Below are 18,499 nucleotides of genomic sequence, written 5' to 3'. Positions count from 1 at the left end.
CAGGACAATTTGATAGACTGTGTGGTAGCAGAATAATGTACCCTCCCCTTCCCATCTCCCCCCCACCCACTCACCCAAAGCAAAGATATCCACTACCAAATCCCTGGAACCTGTGAATATGTTACATTACATGACAAGAGGGAATTAAGGTAACAGATAGGATTATGGTTGCTAATCAGCTGAACTGAAAATAAAGAGATTATTCTGAATTATCTGGGTTGGTACAGTAGAATGATGGGAGGAGGAGGGTGAGAGGGGTTGTCCTTTGTCCTTTAAAGTGTAAGTGGGAAGCAGATAAAAATATCAAGTCAGAGAGATTTGAAAATGCTCCTCAGATGGCTTTGAAGATGGAGGAAGGGTCAAGGAACGCAGACCACCTGTAGAAGCTGGAAACAGCAAGCGAATGCCTTCTCCGTTGCAGCCTCTAGAAGGAACACGGCCTTGCTGACACCTTGATGTGAGCTTGGTGAGACTCATTTCTCATTTCAACCTCCATAACTGTAAAGATAATAAATGTAGGTTGTTTTAAGCCACTAAGTCTGTGGTAATTTGTTCCAACAGTAATAGGTTACCGATAGAGGCCATTGTAGCTTCAGAGCTTCTGTGAGGTCAGAGGAGTGTGCTCTGGGGCCTGTGTCACACAGAACTTCTCTGTCCCCTCCTGCTTCCTTCACCTCTCCTCCACATATTGAGCCTGAAGGGCACTTGCCCTGAGAATGTGAACCACTGTCTTGAAGTGTGCTTCCCAGAGAACCCAAACTGGGGTGGATATAAAAGCTCATGATGACTCCTCATGACTACAAATATATAAGTAACACATATATAAACGTAAGGTTTATCATCGTTAACCTTTTCAGTGTTTCTTAAAAAGTATAATGCCTAATATGAGTAGCACTGGCCCAAATATTAATACAATATGAAGTAAATATGAAGAACATGGACCTGACAAGTCAACACGAGTTTCATTCTAGCTGTTTACATGAGCACATTACTCTAAACTTTTTGGATTCAATTCCCCTTACTCACCGCCACCCCACCCCATAAATAGGGATGATAAATACCTTTCCCCACTAGATAGCATTCACTAAGGTAAAATTCTTAAGCATTTAAATCAATGTTTGCTGATTTGTGATAAAGACTCCATAAAAGTTAGTCAGCTCCCTCAACTCTACTTCATTGTTTTCTCTCAGGAATATACAACCTCATTTAATATAAATTAGGAGTGGGGCAGGCAAATCACCATTAAATTATATGATTCTGTTCTCAAAATATGTGCTTCAAGCTGAAAGCTCTGGAAGATCAGTGTGACCTGGGTGGTGAAGAAAGGTTTCTTTGGGGACATGGGAACTGAGCTGAGCTCTTACAAACACTTAAGAGAGAGAGCAAAGTGGACAGTGGGCTCCAGAGGGGTCCTCACTCTGATCCTAGCACGTAGTCCTAAACCAGGTAAATGGGAGGGGCAAGCACCAGATAATAAGGTTTCCACAATGCTGCAATTATTTTATTTATTTTAACTGGTAACTTTAGACTTATAGGACCGTATATCTTCTAGTGTATACAGTGTATTTTGAAATGTATTACATAAATATGAAGTGCTGTTATAACTAAGAGGAATGTGAAAAGAAGAAGAAAAACGAGATGAGGGCAAAGATGTTGAGCTATGTACTCATCTCAGATAAACACATAAAACCTCTGAAATTATGACATAAGCAGCAAGGTTAGATTTATAGCCACGGGTATTGTTCTCATTCCAAGCTCCTACTTTACACTCATCATCTTTGTATTCATATGGCATCTCTATTTTCAATGTCTTACAAATTTCTCCATTTCCTAGTAACCTTTTCAGCTGAAATTTCATATGCTTCATATAAGCTCAGAAGCAAATTCTTTTCTGGAAGGTTGAAGCTATCTGTTCAGCCATTTCTGAGTTACCCAAGCATGAGCAAATGTTGTTTAGGGAATTTGTCAAGATCCTCTTTTTGTGTGTTCAGATTTAATTCAAGATGGTTTAAATTTAAACCTCCAGAGCTTGGTGCACGCGTTCTCTTAGGATAAAAACATTCTTTTCTTTGACATATGACTGGCTAAGGTTTACACTCCACTTTCTGTCTATATGGACTGTGGTTATGAGGCAGATCTACTCAAATCCTGGAAAATCCTTTGGGTTTGCAGACCCTCCATGTATGTTATAGTTAGAAAAATGCTTTTTTTTCTTTCTTTTTTCCTCCTCCAAACCATCAATGCTCTAGAAGATTTGAGGGATAACAACACCTGTCTGGCTGCATTGTCAGACAATAACAAAAGTTTTATTCTATGAAAAATTAGAAAAATAAAGTTTTACAATATTTACTTTTAGAAACTTGGGAACTGGTCCTTCTGTTTTAGAAAGGAATATGTGTGTCGCTAGTAGCACCTATTATGCAAATATTGGATATATTGACAAAGTTCTTCTAAGATGACAGCCTATTTACTGTATGACTATAAGTGCCCTGAAATACTGAGAACTTACAGAATTAAAAAGAACTAAAGTAGGAAAAGTGGATGGGGCAGAGAAAGGAGAGAAGAGGGCGAAGAAGCCTTCCTTATGACCTGGCAGGCAGTCCCAAGACATATGGACTTGTTCTAGTTAATTACTGGTGCATGACAAAACACTTCAAAACTTAGTGACTTAAAACAATAACAATCCTTTTATTATCATCATATCTCTGGGGGTTGCCTGGGCTCAGGTGAACAATTTTTGCTCAGGGTCTCTCATGCAGTTGCAGTGTCTAGGGCTAGCAGTGTCTGAAGGTTCACTCGTTGATCTAGCTCCTAGGCTGGGGAAACTCAGACACCTGAGGCTCCTTGAGCATTTGTTTCTGTCTTTACATGGTCTTTCCACGTGGTCGCTCAACTTCAGAGTAGCCAAACTTGTTTCAAGGCAGTTCTGGACTTCAGAGGTCCATGTGCCAAGTGAGAGAGCCTGTTGTAATCTGCACCGACTTTTCTAATCTGGTCTCACAAGTCAAGACAGTCACAAAGGCCCACTCAGTTTCCAGGGGAGGTGCACCCAAGAAACTGCGGATGTGTTTTCAAACAGGACTTTATAGACCTCTGGCAGAAAGTCTGGGACAGTATGATGAGTCACTCACTAAACCACAGATTGGTTCATTGTGGGTCCCCTTCTGCTGTGGTAGAAGGATACTGTCATGTTTGTGTTCCTGCTCTGGAGTTAGACTGCCTGCCTGGACTTGCTTCTGCCCCGACACGTGCTGAGCCTGGAACCTTAAGCAAATCTCTCTCAGCACCTCAAGTTTTCTTATCTGTAAACTGGGGTAATGACAGCTAACGTTTATTGCACTCTTAGTAGATGCCAGACATTGTCCTAAGTGCATTACATACTATCTTATTTTATAACCAGGATAACCCTATGAGGTAGCTGCTGACCTCCCAAATCATAAGGTTGATAATAATAGAGACATCTTTTAGGTCTGTTTTGCGGATCAGGTGGGACCATCTATTATGTTCACTCTTGATGTTATGAAAGCCGCTGGGGCAAGTTCTAGTGATGCCAGGTCAGGAAAGTGAGCCAGTTCTAGAAATGGACCAAACGTGCATGATGCCACACAGGAGCGCAGTTTGTTCCAACTAGAAGTGAAAGACCAGTGGAGGCTAAAGGGGGTAAGATATCTTGACAGGTGTGTGTAAAAAAAAAAAGTATAAAAAGACCCGCCACTCCAAGTCTCATTTGGGACTATGAGCACAGAACCAAGCGCAGTTCGCGCAGCGGGACCAGGGGCACCACTTTGAGCTTGCAAAACGGGAATGTTTATCTTTTTCCTGAAAAAGGAATCCACGACTCCGGGCAGTTTGAAGAGTTCTGCGGGGAGAACACCCGCCCTGTGCCTGAAGCATCTCCAAGTGTCGGGGCCCGCGTCGTGGCTGGATGCGCGGAGCTGACACCTTTCCCGCGGGCCTCCTGTGTATTCTGCCTCCCCTCGCGTCCCCGTCTCCACCCTTGGCTCCCTGACTCCATGAGCCACCTTCCCCTCTTCCCTCTCCGCCTAGGTGCCTACTCCTGCGATTGCACAGCGCCCATCTTCCCAGTCCCGGCAAAACCCGGAGAGGTGGAATCCCTCGCCCGGAGCGCCCCGGCGGCCACTGGGCATGCTCCGTTGTCAGGCAGGTTCGCGGCTGCGAGCAGCTTCGGAGGCTCACGGATTCCTCCTGCTGCCGCGCGTCCTCCTCCTCCCGAGCAGGGAGCCGGCGCATGATGGCGGCCGCGGCTGGGAGCGCCAGCGGCGGCGGCAGCGGCGGCCGCGGCGGGAGCAGCAGCAGCGACACGTCCAGCACCGGCGAGGAGGAGCGGATGCGGCGCCTCTTCCAGACGTGCGACGGCGACGGGGACGGATACATTAGCAGGTACTCAGGGAGGTACGCGAAACCGGCTGGGGCGAGACCAGCCTCTCCGCGCTGCCCTTGACTCCTCCTCCGCCCTCTCGCCCCAACTTCCAGCAAGTTGCTCAGAAGCTCACGGGGAAAGTTGGCTGCGGCTCCGAGAGCGCATCGCGGGCTCGGCCACTGAGGCCGAAGGGCTGCTGTGCTCGCCGTCGGGAGGTGCCAGTTGGTCCAACTTTTCCCAGCGCTGTCTTTGTCTGAGCGTTGGGCGGTATGCCGTTGGGATGGGAGTCTTCCCCTGGGTCTCGGAGCGCTCCTGCCTGTGGGGAAACGGGTCTGGCCGCCTGTCCAGGTAGGAGGGGCTGCCCTGCAGCCTCGGGCTCCTGGGTGTCAAGATTCTGTGGCACCGGGCAGCGATCTGTCCAGCTGCTCCGTGAACAACCCCGGAGCCGGACCAGGATAGGGATGCTCTCTCTTTCAGTGACAGAGTTGAACAGGAAAACAGGCTGTGAAGAACTTTCACGTGCCACAGAGTCCCTGCATTCCAAACTTTGTAACCCAAAAGAATAGGTGTAGTTTGCTACCAGTACTGATTTAAACCTATTAGCCTGAGGGGAACGAAGCACTCCAGAGCAAACTGGGGGTTTAGAGGCAAATCTGGAAGGTAAGACCTCACTCCCTCCCCAGCTTGGCGCTCTCACCAGGTGAGCCTCCAGAGGGGTCTCCGGGCGCCTCTGCGCGACCACTCGTAACCCTCGCGGTGTTTGCTTCCAGATCCCTTACGGGGGCAGTGTTTCCGCTTCAAGCCGCAGGGCTCTTGGTAAAATAATTACGTCTTCCCAAATTTTCATCACTTAGCAGACACTGATGGTGAAGAAGGCAATCGTAATCTTTTACCATATGCTTCTATGAAAGATTGGCACAGGGCGCTGAAGACTTTATGTGCCGAAATTTGGTTTGCCTTCAAGGAAGTAGACCTCCTAAGTTGTATATTACACCTGTGTATTACATTTTTGTGTATTGCACCTTTGTTTGGTGATGCTAAAGATCTCTGAAAATTCCTGGCTGTCTCCTGATGATTGTCCTTGCCTACTTGTGTGTGTGTGTGGGGGAAGAGTGGGGAATCCCCCCCACACACACACAAAGGAATTTTTTTAAAGATCTCTGAAACAGGTAATTTGACATGTAAAAATTTGGCAATTAGAAAAATAATTTATTTAGGACTTTTGACTCTATTATGAGAACTTAGCTGAATTTTATTACTTTTCTAAAGTTTCATTGGGAAACATTACAAGGATATCAGAAAACTTTATAAAGTAATTCTGTTCTGAAATGAAAAAAAAATATATAACTCTAGTTGACCACACAGGTTTTTATCTGAAAGTCTTTCCCTATTTTGGTTCTGGGATTGAAAATGTCATAATATAGTTTAGATTTGTTGTGGTAGTTTTCCTACTCAAAAGGCCATTATCTCGTTTTCAATAATAAAAACAATCTATACTCTTCATGTTAAGATGCAAAAAGAATGTAATTCACCTGAGCAAGAGTGCATATAGAAAACTAGCAGAATTCTCTCCTTCCCTTCCTCTAATCTGTCCCAGTAATATGTTGCTTTATCTGAACTAGACTTTCTGTACAATTGCTTATGTTATTTTGAATGGTGGCAGCATCTACCCTTAAGGATAATGAATTCTGTGAGCATCATTTGAGGACTTTGTGTTGGAGGGTAAGACATTGTGTAGACACCTGCCTGCTGGGGCAAAAGTGGAAAAAACTATCATTCCTTGAGCCGCATCACTTTACTATATCTGCTTCAAAGTTGAAAGGTATGTGCAGTAACGAACCCTAAGCCATAGCTTTAACTGTGGGCAGAGTTGCCCTGGAAGTTATGCTGTGACAAAATTTCCATATAGGAGGATTTCAGGAATGGCAATCTTATTGAAACAAAGCACCAAGGAAATTCTCTAGAAGTATGTTTACACAGCAAGCACAGTTTTACCTGGAATATACATTTATTTGGTATGGCTTGGGGAATGGGGTTAATGAAAATAAGTGGAATTAAGTGACTCCCTCTTCAAAGCCGCTTCTTTGTGCTAGCACTCTTTAATGACCTTTACTGACGACCACAGTGGGTGATAATGGCGTGGAATGCTATGAATTTTCTCTTTTATTAAACATGTGAGTTGCATTTTCTACACTAACCCCCCCCCACCTCAGATTCTTTAAAAGATGTTACGTTTATGCTCATGGTACATAGCTGTATCTGTTAGGATTTCAGTTGGCTATATATATTAGAAACATAATCACAGTAAAAAAAAGTGTTGGCTTTCTCAACTACAAATCTGAAGGTGGTCCATCAGGCTGGGACAGCTGTTCCACAATGGTGCCAATGCCCAGCTTCCTTCTATCTCAGTGCATCACTGTTCTTCACATAAAACATTCATCCTCATGGTTATCTCAATAGTGTTGAAACGATTGCTTTATCTCCAGCCTCATCTCCAAGTTCTGGGGAGGAAGGTGTCAAAGGAAGCTGAAATGAGTGATGCCTGTATCATTAAAGCAGATTTTTCCCAGATCCCTTAATTGACATCTTATTGATCAAACTACATCACCTTACCATGCGTACTTGCAATAGAGTTCAAGGAAGTTTGTAATTCAGTTCATCACATTGCCTCCTAAACAAAATGAGAGTCCTGTTACTAAAAGCAGGGAATGTATATCGGGTAAGCAGGTAGCAGCCAAAATGTACACTGTAATAAATAATGTACATTCAACTATATTGGCTCTGGTCCTTTGCCTAGCCCTCATTCTCAAATAGGAGTGGGCTAGAGATCTTAGGTTTGGAGAGAGGATAAGTGAAAGATAGACTGAGTCCCGAAGGGGAAATGTCAGGGTGCACCATCTCAGGGAGAAGGAAGTAAAAGGTAGGGCTCTGAATCTTCAGTATTCTTTTGGTCTAATTTTCTGCATCTGAGAAACAACAACAAAAAAGGCATCAGCTAAGTGGAGATTTCTGGAATAGTGCTTCTGTCAAGAAACTCCCAGCCTGCCAGAGGGACCCAGAATCATCTCCCATGGATAGTTAAGGGGGAGCAGACAACTACCATCAGTGGAGCCAAACCACAGCTTGAACAGGGCAGGATTTGGGTTGCACAGTGGGACCACAGTAGGCTCTTCTGTGCATTTCATTAACTGTTCAGTGACTTAAGCCCACATTTTATGGTATTGAATTTTTGGATTCTATTTATGATGTTATAGGAGATGGTGGGGTTACTCTATTTGTTAAAATTAATTCCCCTCTGGTATTTTAAAGCTTCTGTTTTTACCCTTCAGTTTAAGAAACTATCTTGCACATTTTGACAAATATCTACAACCATCACTTACATTTATATCTAGTCACCAAGTCTCAGCTCAAACGTTGGTGCCTTAGAGAGAACGTCCCTGACCAATATATCAGAGTGGGTTTGTTCTACCCCACCACTATTCTCCATTATAGTACCATTAGCTTTCTTCCAAAGCACTCTTTATAGCTTGTCATTGCATTTTTATTTACTACTTTGCCCATTTATTGTCATTTTCCCATTAGATGTAGCCTTCATGAGGGCAGGAATCATGTCTGTTTTGTTAAAACAGTACAGTCATGATCTCGCACAGTATTTGACATATAGCATTCAATCTGTAAATTCTGATGAATAATTGATGAAAAATAAACAGTGGTATGTTCATGTATACTGGCAAATCTTTTAAGCATTTTCATTGTTAAGCATATTTCATGTTTATGAAATACTTTAAATATGAGTAGGTTTTATTAAATAATATTTTATTTTAAAAATAACTGCTTTCAGGTTATATAAAATATATTCTTGTTGGAAATTTGGAAAATACAGAAATGTATAAAAATAAAATCAAAATCATCCATTATCCCATAACCAGGAAATTTCATTTCTATTTTCCAGGTGATATATCTGCATCCTATCATTCTTCTAGTATATTAAAAATGATTGGATAAAAGAAAAGACACCCAATGCTCATGGATAGAAAGATTTAATATTGTTATGTTGGCAGTACTCCTCCAAATTGATCTACAGACTCAAAACAACCTTTCTCAGAATCCCAGCTGTCATTTTTTGCAGAAATTGACAATCTAATCCTAAAATTCATATGGAAATTGAAGGGACCCAAAATAGTCAAAACAATCTTGAAAACGCTTGAAGAACAAAATTGGAGGATTCACACATCCCTATTTCAAATATTACTGCAAAGCAACAGTAATCAAGACAGCGTAGTACCAGCAAAAGGATAGACATATAGATCAGTGCAATATAACTGAGAGTCCAAAAACAAACCCATGTAATGGGGAATTGATTTTCAACAGAAGTGCCAAGACATGGGTGCCAAAATCAAGGGTGGAATAGGGAAAGAATAGACGTTTCAAGAAATGGTATTGGGACAATTGGAGAGCCACATATAAAAAATGAACTTGGACACTTTACTCACATACAAAAATGTATATGTTCATCATATACACAATGTATATATTCCTTACATTCCTCATATACAAAAATTAACTCACAATGGATCAAAAGCTTAAATGTAAGAACTAAAACTATTAAACTCTTAGAAAAAAACCTAAGACAAAATCTTTGTCACCTTGGATTTGGCAATGGATTCTTATATAGGAAACCAAAACAGAGGTTATAATAGAAAAAATAGGTAAATTGGGCTTCATCAAATTTTTTTTAAATTTGTGCTTCAAAAGACACTATCAAAAAAGTTAAAGACAACCCAAAGAATGGGAGAAAATATTTGCATATATTTGATAAGGTATTTGTATCTAAATTATATATATAAAGAAGGCTTACAACTCAATAATAAATCAATAACCCAATTTAAAAATGGACAAAGGATCTGAATAGACTTTTTGCCAAAGAAAATCTACAGAGCCAATAAGCACGTGAAAAGAGTTTAACATATTAGCCATTAGGGAAATGCAAATCAAAATTACAATGAAACACCACTTTATACCCAGTAGGATGGCTATAATGAAAAAGTCAGATAATAACAAGTGTTGACGAGGATGTGGAGAAATCAGAACCTTATACACTGCTGGTAGAAATGTGATATGGTGTGGCCACTCTGGAAAATAGCCTACTAGTTCCTTGTAGACTTAAACATAGAATTAACCATATGATCTAGCAGTTCTACTCCTAGGTATATATGCAAGAGAACTGAAAACATATGTCCTCACACAAACTTGTACATGAATATTCATAGCAGCATTATTCATAATAGTCAAAAGATATAAACAACCCAAATGTCTATCAACTGATGAATGAATAAACAAGATGTGCTATATCCATACAATGGAATATTTAGCAGTCATAAGAAAGAATGGAGTACTGAAACATGCTACAACATGGATGAACCTTGAAAGCATTATGCAAAGGGAAAGATGCCAGTCACAAAATAGGAGCTATTACATGATTTCATTTGTATGAAATGTCCAGAATATACAAATTTATAGAGATAAAAAGTAGATTAGTGATTGCATAGGGCTGGAGGTAAGGGGGGAGGAGGTTAAAGAATGATAGCTAAAGAGTGCAGGATTTCTTTATGAGGTGAGGAAAATCTTCCAACATTAATTATAGTGATAGTTGTGCAACTCTATGAATATACTAAAAACCATTGGATTGTACACTTTACATGGGTGAATTTTATTATAAATGGATTATATCTCAATAGAGCTGTAACCAAAAAAAAAGTTGGAAAATGTGATTTGTAATTATAATATTCCATTATTTGTTTTATTTTTTAAATGAATCATTCTGATATTGTTGGACATTTAGGTGATTTCCAATTATTTGCTTTGGAATTAAATCTAAGATGCCATAAATTGGGACACATAATTATTTTATGTACCAATGAAACTATGATAAGACACATCTCATCAATTACATTTTCTTATATTATTCTTATTGAAAGGTCCCCTTTAAACTTTTTAGTCATAGATTTTTATCATATTTCACTGTTGTGCATATATAGAAAAGAAAAATAGCTAATGACATTGTTCAAAATAACCCTAAAACTCCTTCAGATTTAAAGCCTGAGTCTTCTAAATAATTTTTGATTCGGAGTATTGATGTTGTGTTTCATTACAGCCTCTGTGGCATCAGAATATTCAGGCATGCAGTGTTTCTTTCAAGGAGGCTCCACTACTTGCTACAGGATTTTTTTTCTAAAATGCTGATATCTTTGTGCAAGTATTGATGTTGGTACTTCTAGTCTTACCAGAAAGTGTTGATGGAAGGTTCTCAGACAATAACCAGGACTTGTAATCTTAAGGAAGCATTGAGAGTTGCAATTACTTGTCATGTTACCAGGCATAACAACCTCATTCATACCACACAAGCAATGATATCTATGTCAGCACCAGGCCAAGAACATTGTAAAAAACATTTAGACTTCATAATGTTAAGCTGTGCATCTCAGAAGTTTCGAAATATGATATATAGTGCTAGAATAAACACATACATTGTTCCATGTACTGAATGGGTCAAAATGAATTATTAGTGAATGTATGAACTAGAATTGCTTTGTAAACACTTTACTCTGTCTTTTTTATTTATTTATTTTTTTTTTAAAGATTTTTTATTGGGGAATTGGGGGGGTGGGAACAGCACTGGGGAATCCAGGGAAGGGGAACAGACAAGCCACTGTCCTCCCGTCAATCCAGCTGTGGAAGACGTTGTCCCACCGGCCCAAGTTGGCACCACCATTGCACTCTTCCCGGGTGATGCAGATCGCTCGCCGGCTTCTGGACAGCCACCCATGGCGGCTTGAGGGCCGCTCAAGCTGGCTGCCGGCCACACACACACACACACACACACACACACACACACACACACACACACACGGCAGCCCATGGCAACCCACTGCAGCAGGGGCTGCAGCCCATGCTGTTGCCGGGGACTCACAGCAACCCAGCCCCAGGTGGAGCCGCTGTTCAGCAACCCAGCTGCAGAGGGCAGCATATGTGGGAGCCCAACCAGGCCCTCTGGCATCCCAAGCCAGCTCCCAACCAACGCACCACTCTGCCGGCCCTACTCTGTCTTTTTTAAACAATAACAACTAATACAACAAAAAACATTTTCAGGTTGAATGGAGAATACTGTAGTGTATTTAACTAAAGAAATACAGGTTTACATATTAAACATACTCTACTATTCTTGCCCTGATCACTGGTAGCAGAAATCTGCTTGAGGAGGCTAGAGAGAGGAGTCTTTTGGCTTTCAAAGGGTTACAGGAGCCACTTAAACAAAAGGTAAATGGAATAAAAAGACTCTGACCTCTAAAAATTCCTTGTCATGGCCAAATAGTTCTTATGACATAAGGGTTATTCTTAGAGGTGATAATTCTGGAACACAATTTCTAAAAGAGCTTTTCGTGAGATTCAAAGAACAGGATAACCAAAGCCAAACTTCAAAGAAACTGAATAATACTGAAAGCCGCAAAGCTACAATCAGATCATAATGCCACTCAGAAAAGCACAAACTAAACCTAAGGGAGGAGGAAAAGAAAAACCATTAAAATTAATATGAGGGAGAGGATTTTGAATGTGACGAATTTGGCACCCAGTCACCCAAAAGAGCTAACTCAGATATATTGTATTTCCTGATTACTGACATACAATACAATGAACCCATTTAAAGTGTATATTTCAATGAGTTTTGATACATTTATATACCCCTGTAACCACCACCACAATAAAAATTTATTTTCATAACCCAAAAATTTCCTATGCCCCTTCCTGGTCAATCTCTACCTTGATTCCAGTCCCCTGTAATTACTGATCTGCTTTCTGTTACTATAGATTTAGATTTGTCCTTCAGTATCTCATATAAATAGAATCATACAGCATGTTCTATTTTGTGCCTGGCTTTTTTTTTTTTTGAGCTTGTGAGATCCATGCATACTGTTACACATATCAGTAGCTCCTTTCTTTTTATTATTGACTAACATTCCATCAATTGGTTGTGCCATCATTTTTTATCCATTCATTTTGTGGATGGATATTTGGTTTGTTTCTAGTTTGAGGCTGTTATGAATTAAGGCACTATGAACATTCATGTACAAGAGAATTGCATTAGTTTTGAGAAATGGGATTCTGTGTTGAAGCTAAGATAGAATTAACATTTATTGAGTGCTCACTGGGTATTTTATATGGCTTATTTAACAAACATAGTAGCCATGCAAGAAAGATACTACGGAAGTAAAGGGTAGAAAGTGGATAAGCCTGGCAAAGCAATAGTACAAGAGAAACCATAGTGATGGGAAGGGCTCTCTGTGAGTCGGGTTAGAGACTGCTCAGCCTGAGTCACACGCCACCACATTACTGAATCACAAATTCTTCCTATCTTAAGACCTTTAAGGGTCATCTAGCCTAGAGCTTCCCAAAATTGAGTCATTTGTCTACCACATTTATGAACTTTCTAAATCTCTAACTGCAGCTTTTCCCTTGAATTTAAGACAGGTATATGCAGTAACTTTATACTTGCCTTGCATGTCTGAAGGTACCTCAAACTTACCATGTACAAAATAAAATTCCTGTCTCCCTCCCTGCCTCTTCCTTCCTGAGCTTTCCCATTTCTGTAAATCACTATTCCTTTGCTGGAGGCTCAAATAAAAAAATAATGTCATCTTGAACTCTCTTTTCTAACAGCACATTCAATCCATCGGCAAAACTACCAATTCTGCCTTTAAATATAGTTTGTATCTATGTCTCATCACCTTCCCTAGTAGCACACAGGTCCAGACCATCACCCATCTCACACTGAGATTAATGCGATAATAGGCTCCCACTTGTGCTCTTCCCGCCTTCACCCTCTATTACGTAGCAGCCAGGTGACTTATTAAAGAGTAGGTCACCTTTCTGCAAGTATTGTTATTTATCTGCAGCGTAGTGGAAAGAGCACTGGATCTGAGTCAGGAAAGTTGGGTTCACTATGGGCTCTGCCACTAACTATGTGACTTGATACCAGTCCCTGCCTCTGTCTTAGTTTCCTTACCCATAAAGTGGGGTGATGAAATGCGCATCTATGCTTTCTTCTGCTTGGAGTTTGTTGAAATTCTTGAATCTATAGATTTAAAGTTTTTACAAAATTCAGAAAATTTTCAGCTATTATTTCTTCAAACATCTTTTCTGTCCCTTCTTTCTCTTCTTTCTTTTTGGGATTCCGATTGTAGGCTCACTTTGCTAGTTTCCCTTTTACTCAGGGTCTTGTGCTGTCCAATATGTATACTGCCTGGAAATCATCGTTTCATATATTTTGTCTGGTTTTCCTATTGTTTTAGGTAGGAAGATAAATGCTGTCTCTGAGATTCTCTAATGACCCAAAATGGATTCCCGATTTCTGTTTTTACTGAGCATCCCAAAGTGAGCCTATTTGTAAGCACTCTGTTTATTAAGTTTGTGTGTAAATAATTTTATAATAACGTTTACAGCAACGCCTCAACCAACTTACTGTTTTTAAGCTACTACCTACAGGCTAGGCCCACATATCTTTTAATAACTAACATTATTGATTATGTATAGTATTCTAGGCTCTTTACTAAGCAAGCACTTCATGTATATACCTCAGTTAATACAATAGTCCCTTTGAAAAAGGAATTATTGTTACACACAAATTAAAGATGAGAAAAACAGGTTCAGAGATATTGTTATTTGCTCAAGATTCCACATTTAGTAATACCTGAACTGCAGTTCATTTCTCTGGTTCTCAAATGAGGGTCTTGATCATTATCTGAAGCTGCGTTTCATATGTATTTCTCTAAGTAATTTTTTAACAGCTTTATTGAAATATAACTTGCATACCATCTAATTTGCCCATTTAAAGTGTACAATTCACAAATTAAAAAAGAAAGTGTACAATTCAATGGTTTTTAGTAAGTGCACAGAGTTGTGCAACCATCATCATAATCAATTTTAGAACATTTTAATTTCATCAAAACGAAATCCTGCACCCTTTAGCAGTCATCTCCCATTTCCCCCTTGACCTCTCAGTCCTAGGCAACCATTAATGTACTTTCTATCTCTGCCTATTATGGACATTTCATATAAATGGAATCATATATTACGTGACCTTTTGTTACTTGTGTTTTGGTGGCATATCCAAGAAGACTTTGCCTAATCCAAGGTCACCAAGATTTACTCCTATGTTTTCTTTGAAGAGTTTTATAGTTTTTGTTCTTACATGTAGATCTATGATCCATTTTGAGTTAAATTTTGTACATGGTGTGAAGAAAGGGTCCAAGTTCATTCTTTTGCATGTGGATATCCAGTTGTCCCGGCAACATTGTTGAAAAAACTATTCTTTTTTCATTTTCTTCACATCCTTGTCAAATATCAATTGGCCATAAATGTAAGAGTTCATTTCTGGATTCTCGATTATTTTTCACTGATATGTGTACCTATTCAGTACCAAACTGTCTTGATTACTCTTGCCTTGTTGTAAGTTTTGAAATCAGGAAGTGTGAATACTTCAACTTTGTTCTTTAAAAAAATCAATTGTTTGGCTATCCTCAGTCCCTTGAGTTCCCATACAGATTTTAGGATAAGCTTGTCAATGTCTTCAAAACAGGCTGCTGAGATTTTTGATAGAGGTTGTGTTGAATCTGTAGATCATTTTGTTCACATGTATTTTTAGTAACTATATTTTTCAGAGTATTTTTGTTTTTTCCTCTAGCCCACATCCTTAATCCATTTTACAGTCTTTTTATTTTGAGTCAGCATATTAGTGAACATCTAAAGTAATAATTCCATATGTTTATAGAAGCCTTTATAGTTTATAATCAGTTAGTCTATACATTATCTCATGTAATCCTTGCAACAGGAATTAATATCTCTATTTTAAGACAAGGAGCCACAATAACATAGCCTCTGAGGGAAAGGACACATTTGTGGCCTTTATTTGAGGACCTTTTCCACCATACATGCTGCCAAGCTAACACACAAAAAAGCTTATTTTCTCCTAGAGCCTTGAAGCTCTTTACTGTTGAATTTACCCAAGGTCTATGGTGGGGATGAATTTTCATTTTATAACTGGCTTCCTAACATCAATGGGGATGGCATTTAAATTCTTGGTACAGAAGGTGAGGCATTTGCATTCTAAATGAAGTTACAAGGGAGTCTCAGCTGGGAAACTCTCTGTTGTTCAGTAAATTGAAAATCTCTTTAAGTGTTAGTCCCAGAATAGAAACCATATGGAGAGAAAGGGCATTTCCTTAGAGAACAGCTAATTGTCAACTTCTCATTGTCATTTCAAAATGTCAGTTTAAATATGTAAATGAGTAATTACTAAATTCATGCCATTGATTATTGATGACTAACTGATGGGAGAAAAAAAGGTTGGGTAGGCAGAAGGATTCTATGGACCATTGTTCAAACATTTGGATCCCCGTTACCTAACAAAATGAAAATGTAAATGGAACAAATGTCTAGATTGGCCAATAAGCATTAATGTGTCTGTCTTATGTGACAGTTGTTAGCTGAGTTTATGTGTAGTCCTAGTTGTGAATATTTAGTTGTGAAATTATTGCTTGGAAAATTATAGATGAGCTTTGAGTTTATTATTTTTTAAACATTCACATCAACGATGTAGAAGATACTTGAAAACACATCTTAGACTTGATGTTGATGTTAATTGAATGTCTGTTCAACATTATGGCAAGTGCCATTGGTTAAGGCACCTTTGTCTATTGTTTAATAGTTCAGCATGTACAAATTTGTGGTATAGACGAAGTAAGACCATAGGTGGGATGAAAGGCATTTTTGTGAAAATGTGGCTACATTTCCTTTAAATGCTAGAAATTTTCACTTATTTACAAAAGTTCAGAACTCCTTTTTGAGAAATACCAAGCTTAACAGAATGTTCTACATTAGAGGTTAATGCTTTTAGGCAAATTTGTACATGCTGGGCTTTTAAACAATAGACAATTTTGTATACTATAAAGAGTCTTAACCTGAGTGTATATCACAATAAACAGGATGGAAATCACTGTGAGAATCATATGATTTCACTGATATGTGGGATGTAAAACTGAAAACAACCAAAAGAACAAGACAAACAAATGAAGAAACAAAACTCATAGACACAGACAATAGGTTAGTGGTTACCAGAGGGAAGGGGGAGGGGCATGGTAGGAAAGGGTAAAGGGGGTCAAATACATGGTGATGGAAGGAGAACTGACTCTGGGTGGTGAACACACAATGTGATATATAGGTGATGTATTACAGAATTGTACACCTGAAACCTATGTAATGTTACTAACAATTGTCATCCCAATAAACTTGAATTTAAAAAGAAGAAAAATCACTGTGAGCATATTATTGGGAAAGCATTTACTCTTCTAAAAATATATTGACAGTTTTATATTTATGATAAGCAAAGGGTGAAATCAATGCTGTTCATCCCTGCGCCCCCCCCCTTGTTGGTTTCCTAAGTTCCTTCATCTCTAACCAGAATTATTGTCCTAGAGTCCTCATTTGTAGGCTTGCCCTTTCCATGCTACTCTACATGAACACCAAAGTCATTTTTCTATAACCCAAAACTGAGTAGGCAGCTCTTCTTAATATCCTTCAACAGTTGCCTGTTCCTTACAGATAAGTTCAGAGTCCTTCTAGGGGCATTTAACTGAGGGCCCTTGCCTATCTGGTACAGTGACTATACACCTCTCCAGTATTATCCCTCACCCTCCATCCTCCAGCATGCCCTGCTGTTCCAAACATCAGTGCTTTGCAACATGCAGTTCCTTCTGCAAGTGCCCTTCTCGTCTCCCTTGTCTGCCAGGCAAGCAATTTCTCATTTTTTCTAGACTTAGTCCCTAGGCATCTCTTCCTCTCTGGAGACTTTCTTGGTGCCTCAGTACCTAACACACAGTTGTAGGCCAGCACTGCTCACATTGATATCCCCACTGTTTCCATTTCCTTTCTCCCCACAGTCAAGGCAGAGACTACTTTTCTTGTCTTTTGTCTTCGTAACCTCAATGCCCAACATGTATGTGATAGAAACTTAGTAAATATCAATGAAACAAATAAACTTGTCCATTATGTAATGGTAATTTCAAGTATTTTAGAACTTTTAGAAAACTATCAGGTTTTGTTCAGCTTAGAAGCTGAGAAATTTATATTTGAAGATACGTATCATGGTCATTTCACCTCATCTAAAATACCAGTGTGACGGGTGTTCAGTGCTCCTACCAACTAGTCATGTGACTTTAGGCAAGCCACACAAACCTCTCTAATCAGTTTCTTCTCCTGTAAAATAATTTTAACATCTTTTTCAGGACTGAAATACTTTGATTTTATGGACTAGAGGTACCAGCTCAGAATTTTGATGGTAGCTTATTTTTATGGAAAGGAATGTGGTTTAAATTAGTTTCTACTTGGCAACTGTATAAACTAACCCTGATAAATTTATAGTTTCTCTGTATTAGTAGTTAACATCCAATAGCCTTTAATAATATATAATTAGTAGTATTTTCAAAAACATTTTTCAGTTGCTGAGTAAATGTTATAAGATGAAGTAAACTGAAAAAACTACTCTTAATTTTGTATTCTAGTTGTTATTAAAAAGTTGATGGGCAGTTGCCCACACAGTTCTATCCTTACTCTTTCAGAATATATTAAGGTTTAGAAAGAGAAGATTTTCAAGTTAATATTTTATAGTCCACATTTTTAGGCTCTTCCACTGTGATTCCTGAGTATTCACAGTAAACTAACATTTTAAAATAATAATAGAATAAAAATGAGGGAATGTACCCAATCCTTACTTGTATTGTAGTGATTTCTATTTAAGTTCTTTCCCCTACCTGATTATAAATTTCAAGACTCTAAGAATCTTTTGACAGGTTGCAAATGTTTTTCCAAATTTTTTGCCTTCTTTTAAAATCTGTTTAGGATATCTTTTGCAAAGTATAAGTTTTCAATATTTATGTAGCTAAATCTATTTTTTACTTTTTTTCTTTTACACATGTTAAGGCTCTATCTATTGAGCTCAGTAGATAAATATTGAAATCATTTTTTTTGGCTAACTTATGAGTTCCTTTTGTAATTAAATATCTAATC

The 18,499-nt window shown here is 39.1% G+C and overlaps 1 protein-coding gene across 3 annotated transcripts in view; it reads left to right on the top strand.

Annotated features, from left to right (window-relative positions):
* Positions 1–227: 227 nt before the first annotated feature.
* The window catches only part of MCC (MCC regulator of Wnt signaling pathway), a 429,609-nt gene continuing 411,337 nt past the window's right edge, over positions 228–18,499 (top strand). Inside the window, exons 1-2 of one of the 3 annotated variants that reach the window (XM_019659132.1) lie at positions 228–466; positions 4,048–4,401. In XM_019659132.1, coding sequence (XP_019514677.1) covers positions 4,250–4,401 — 152 coding nt within the window. In that variant the 5' untranslated portion in view covers positions 228–466; positions 4,048–4,249. Of the gene's footprint in view, positions 467–4,017; positions 4,414–18,499 lie in introns of those variants that run through there. The other 2 variants (XM_019659130.1, XM_019659131.1) reach the window with 2 other exon arrangements.

The sequence above is a fragment of the Hipposideros armiger genome, unplaced genomic scaffold (assembly GCF_001890085.2).
Source record: "Hipposideros armiger isolate ML-2016 unplaced genomic scaffold, ASM189008v1 scaffold_296, whole genome shotgun sequence".
Classification (NCBI taxonomy): domain Eukaryota; kingdom Metazoa; phylum Chordata; class Mammalia; order Chiroptera; family Hipposideridae; genus Hipposideros; species Hipposideros armiger.
This window is presented reverse-complemented; position numbering and strand designations above follow the sequence as displayed.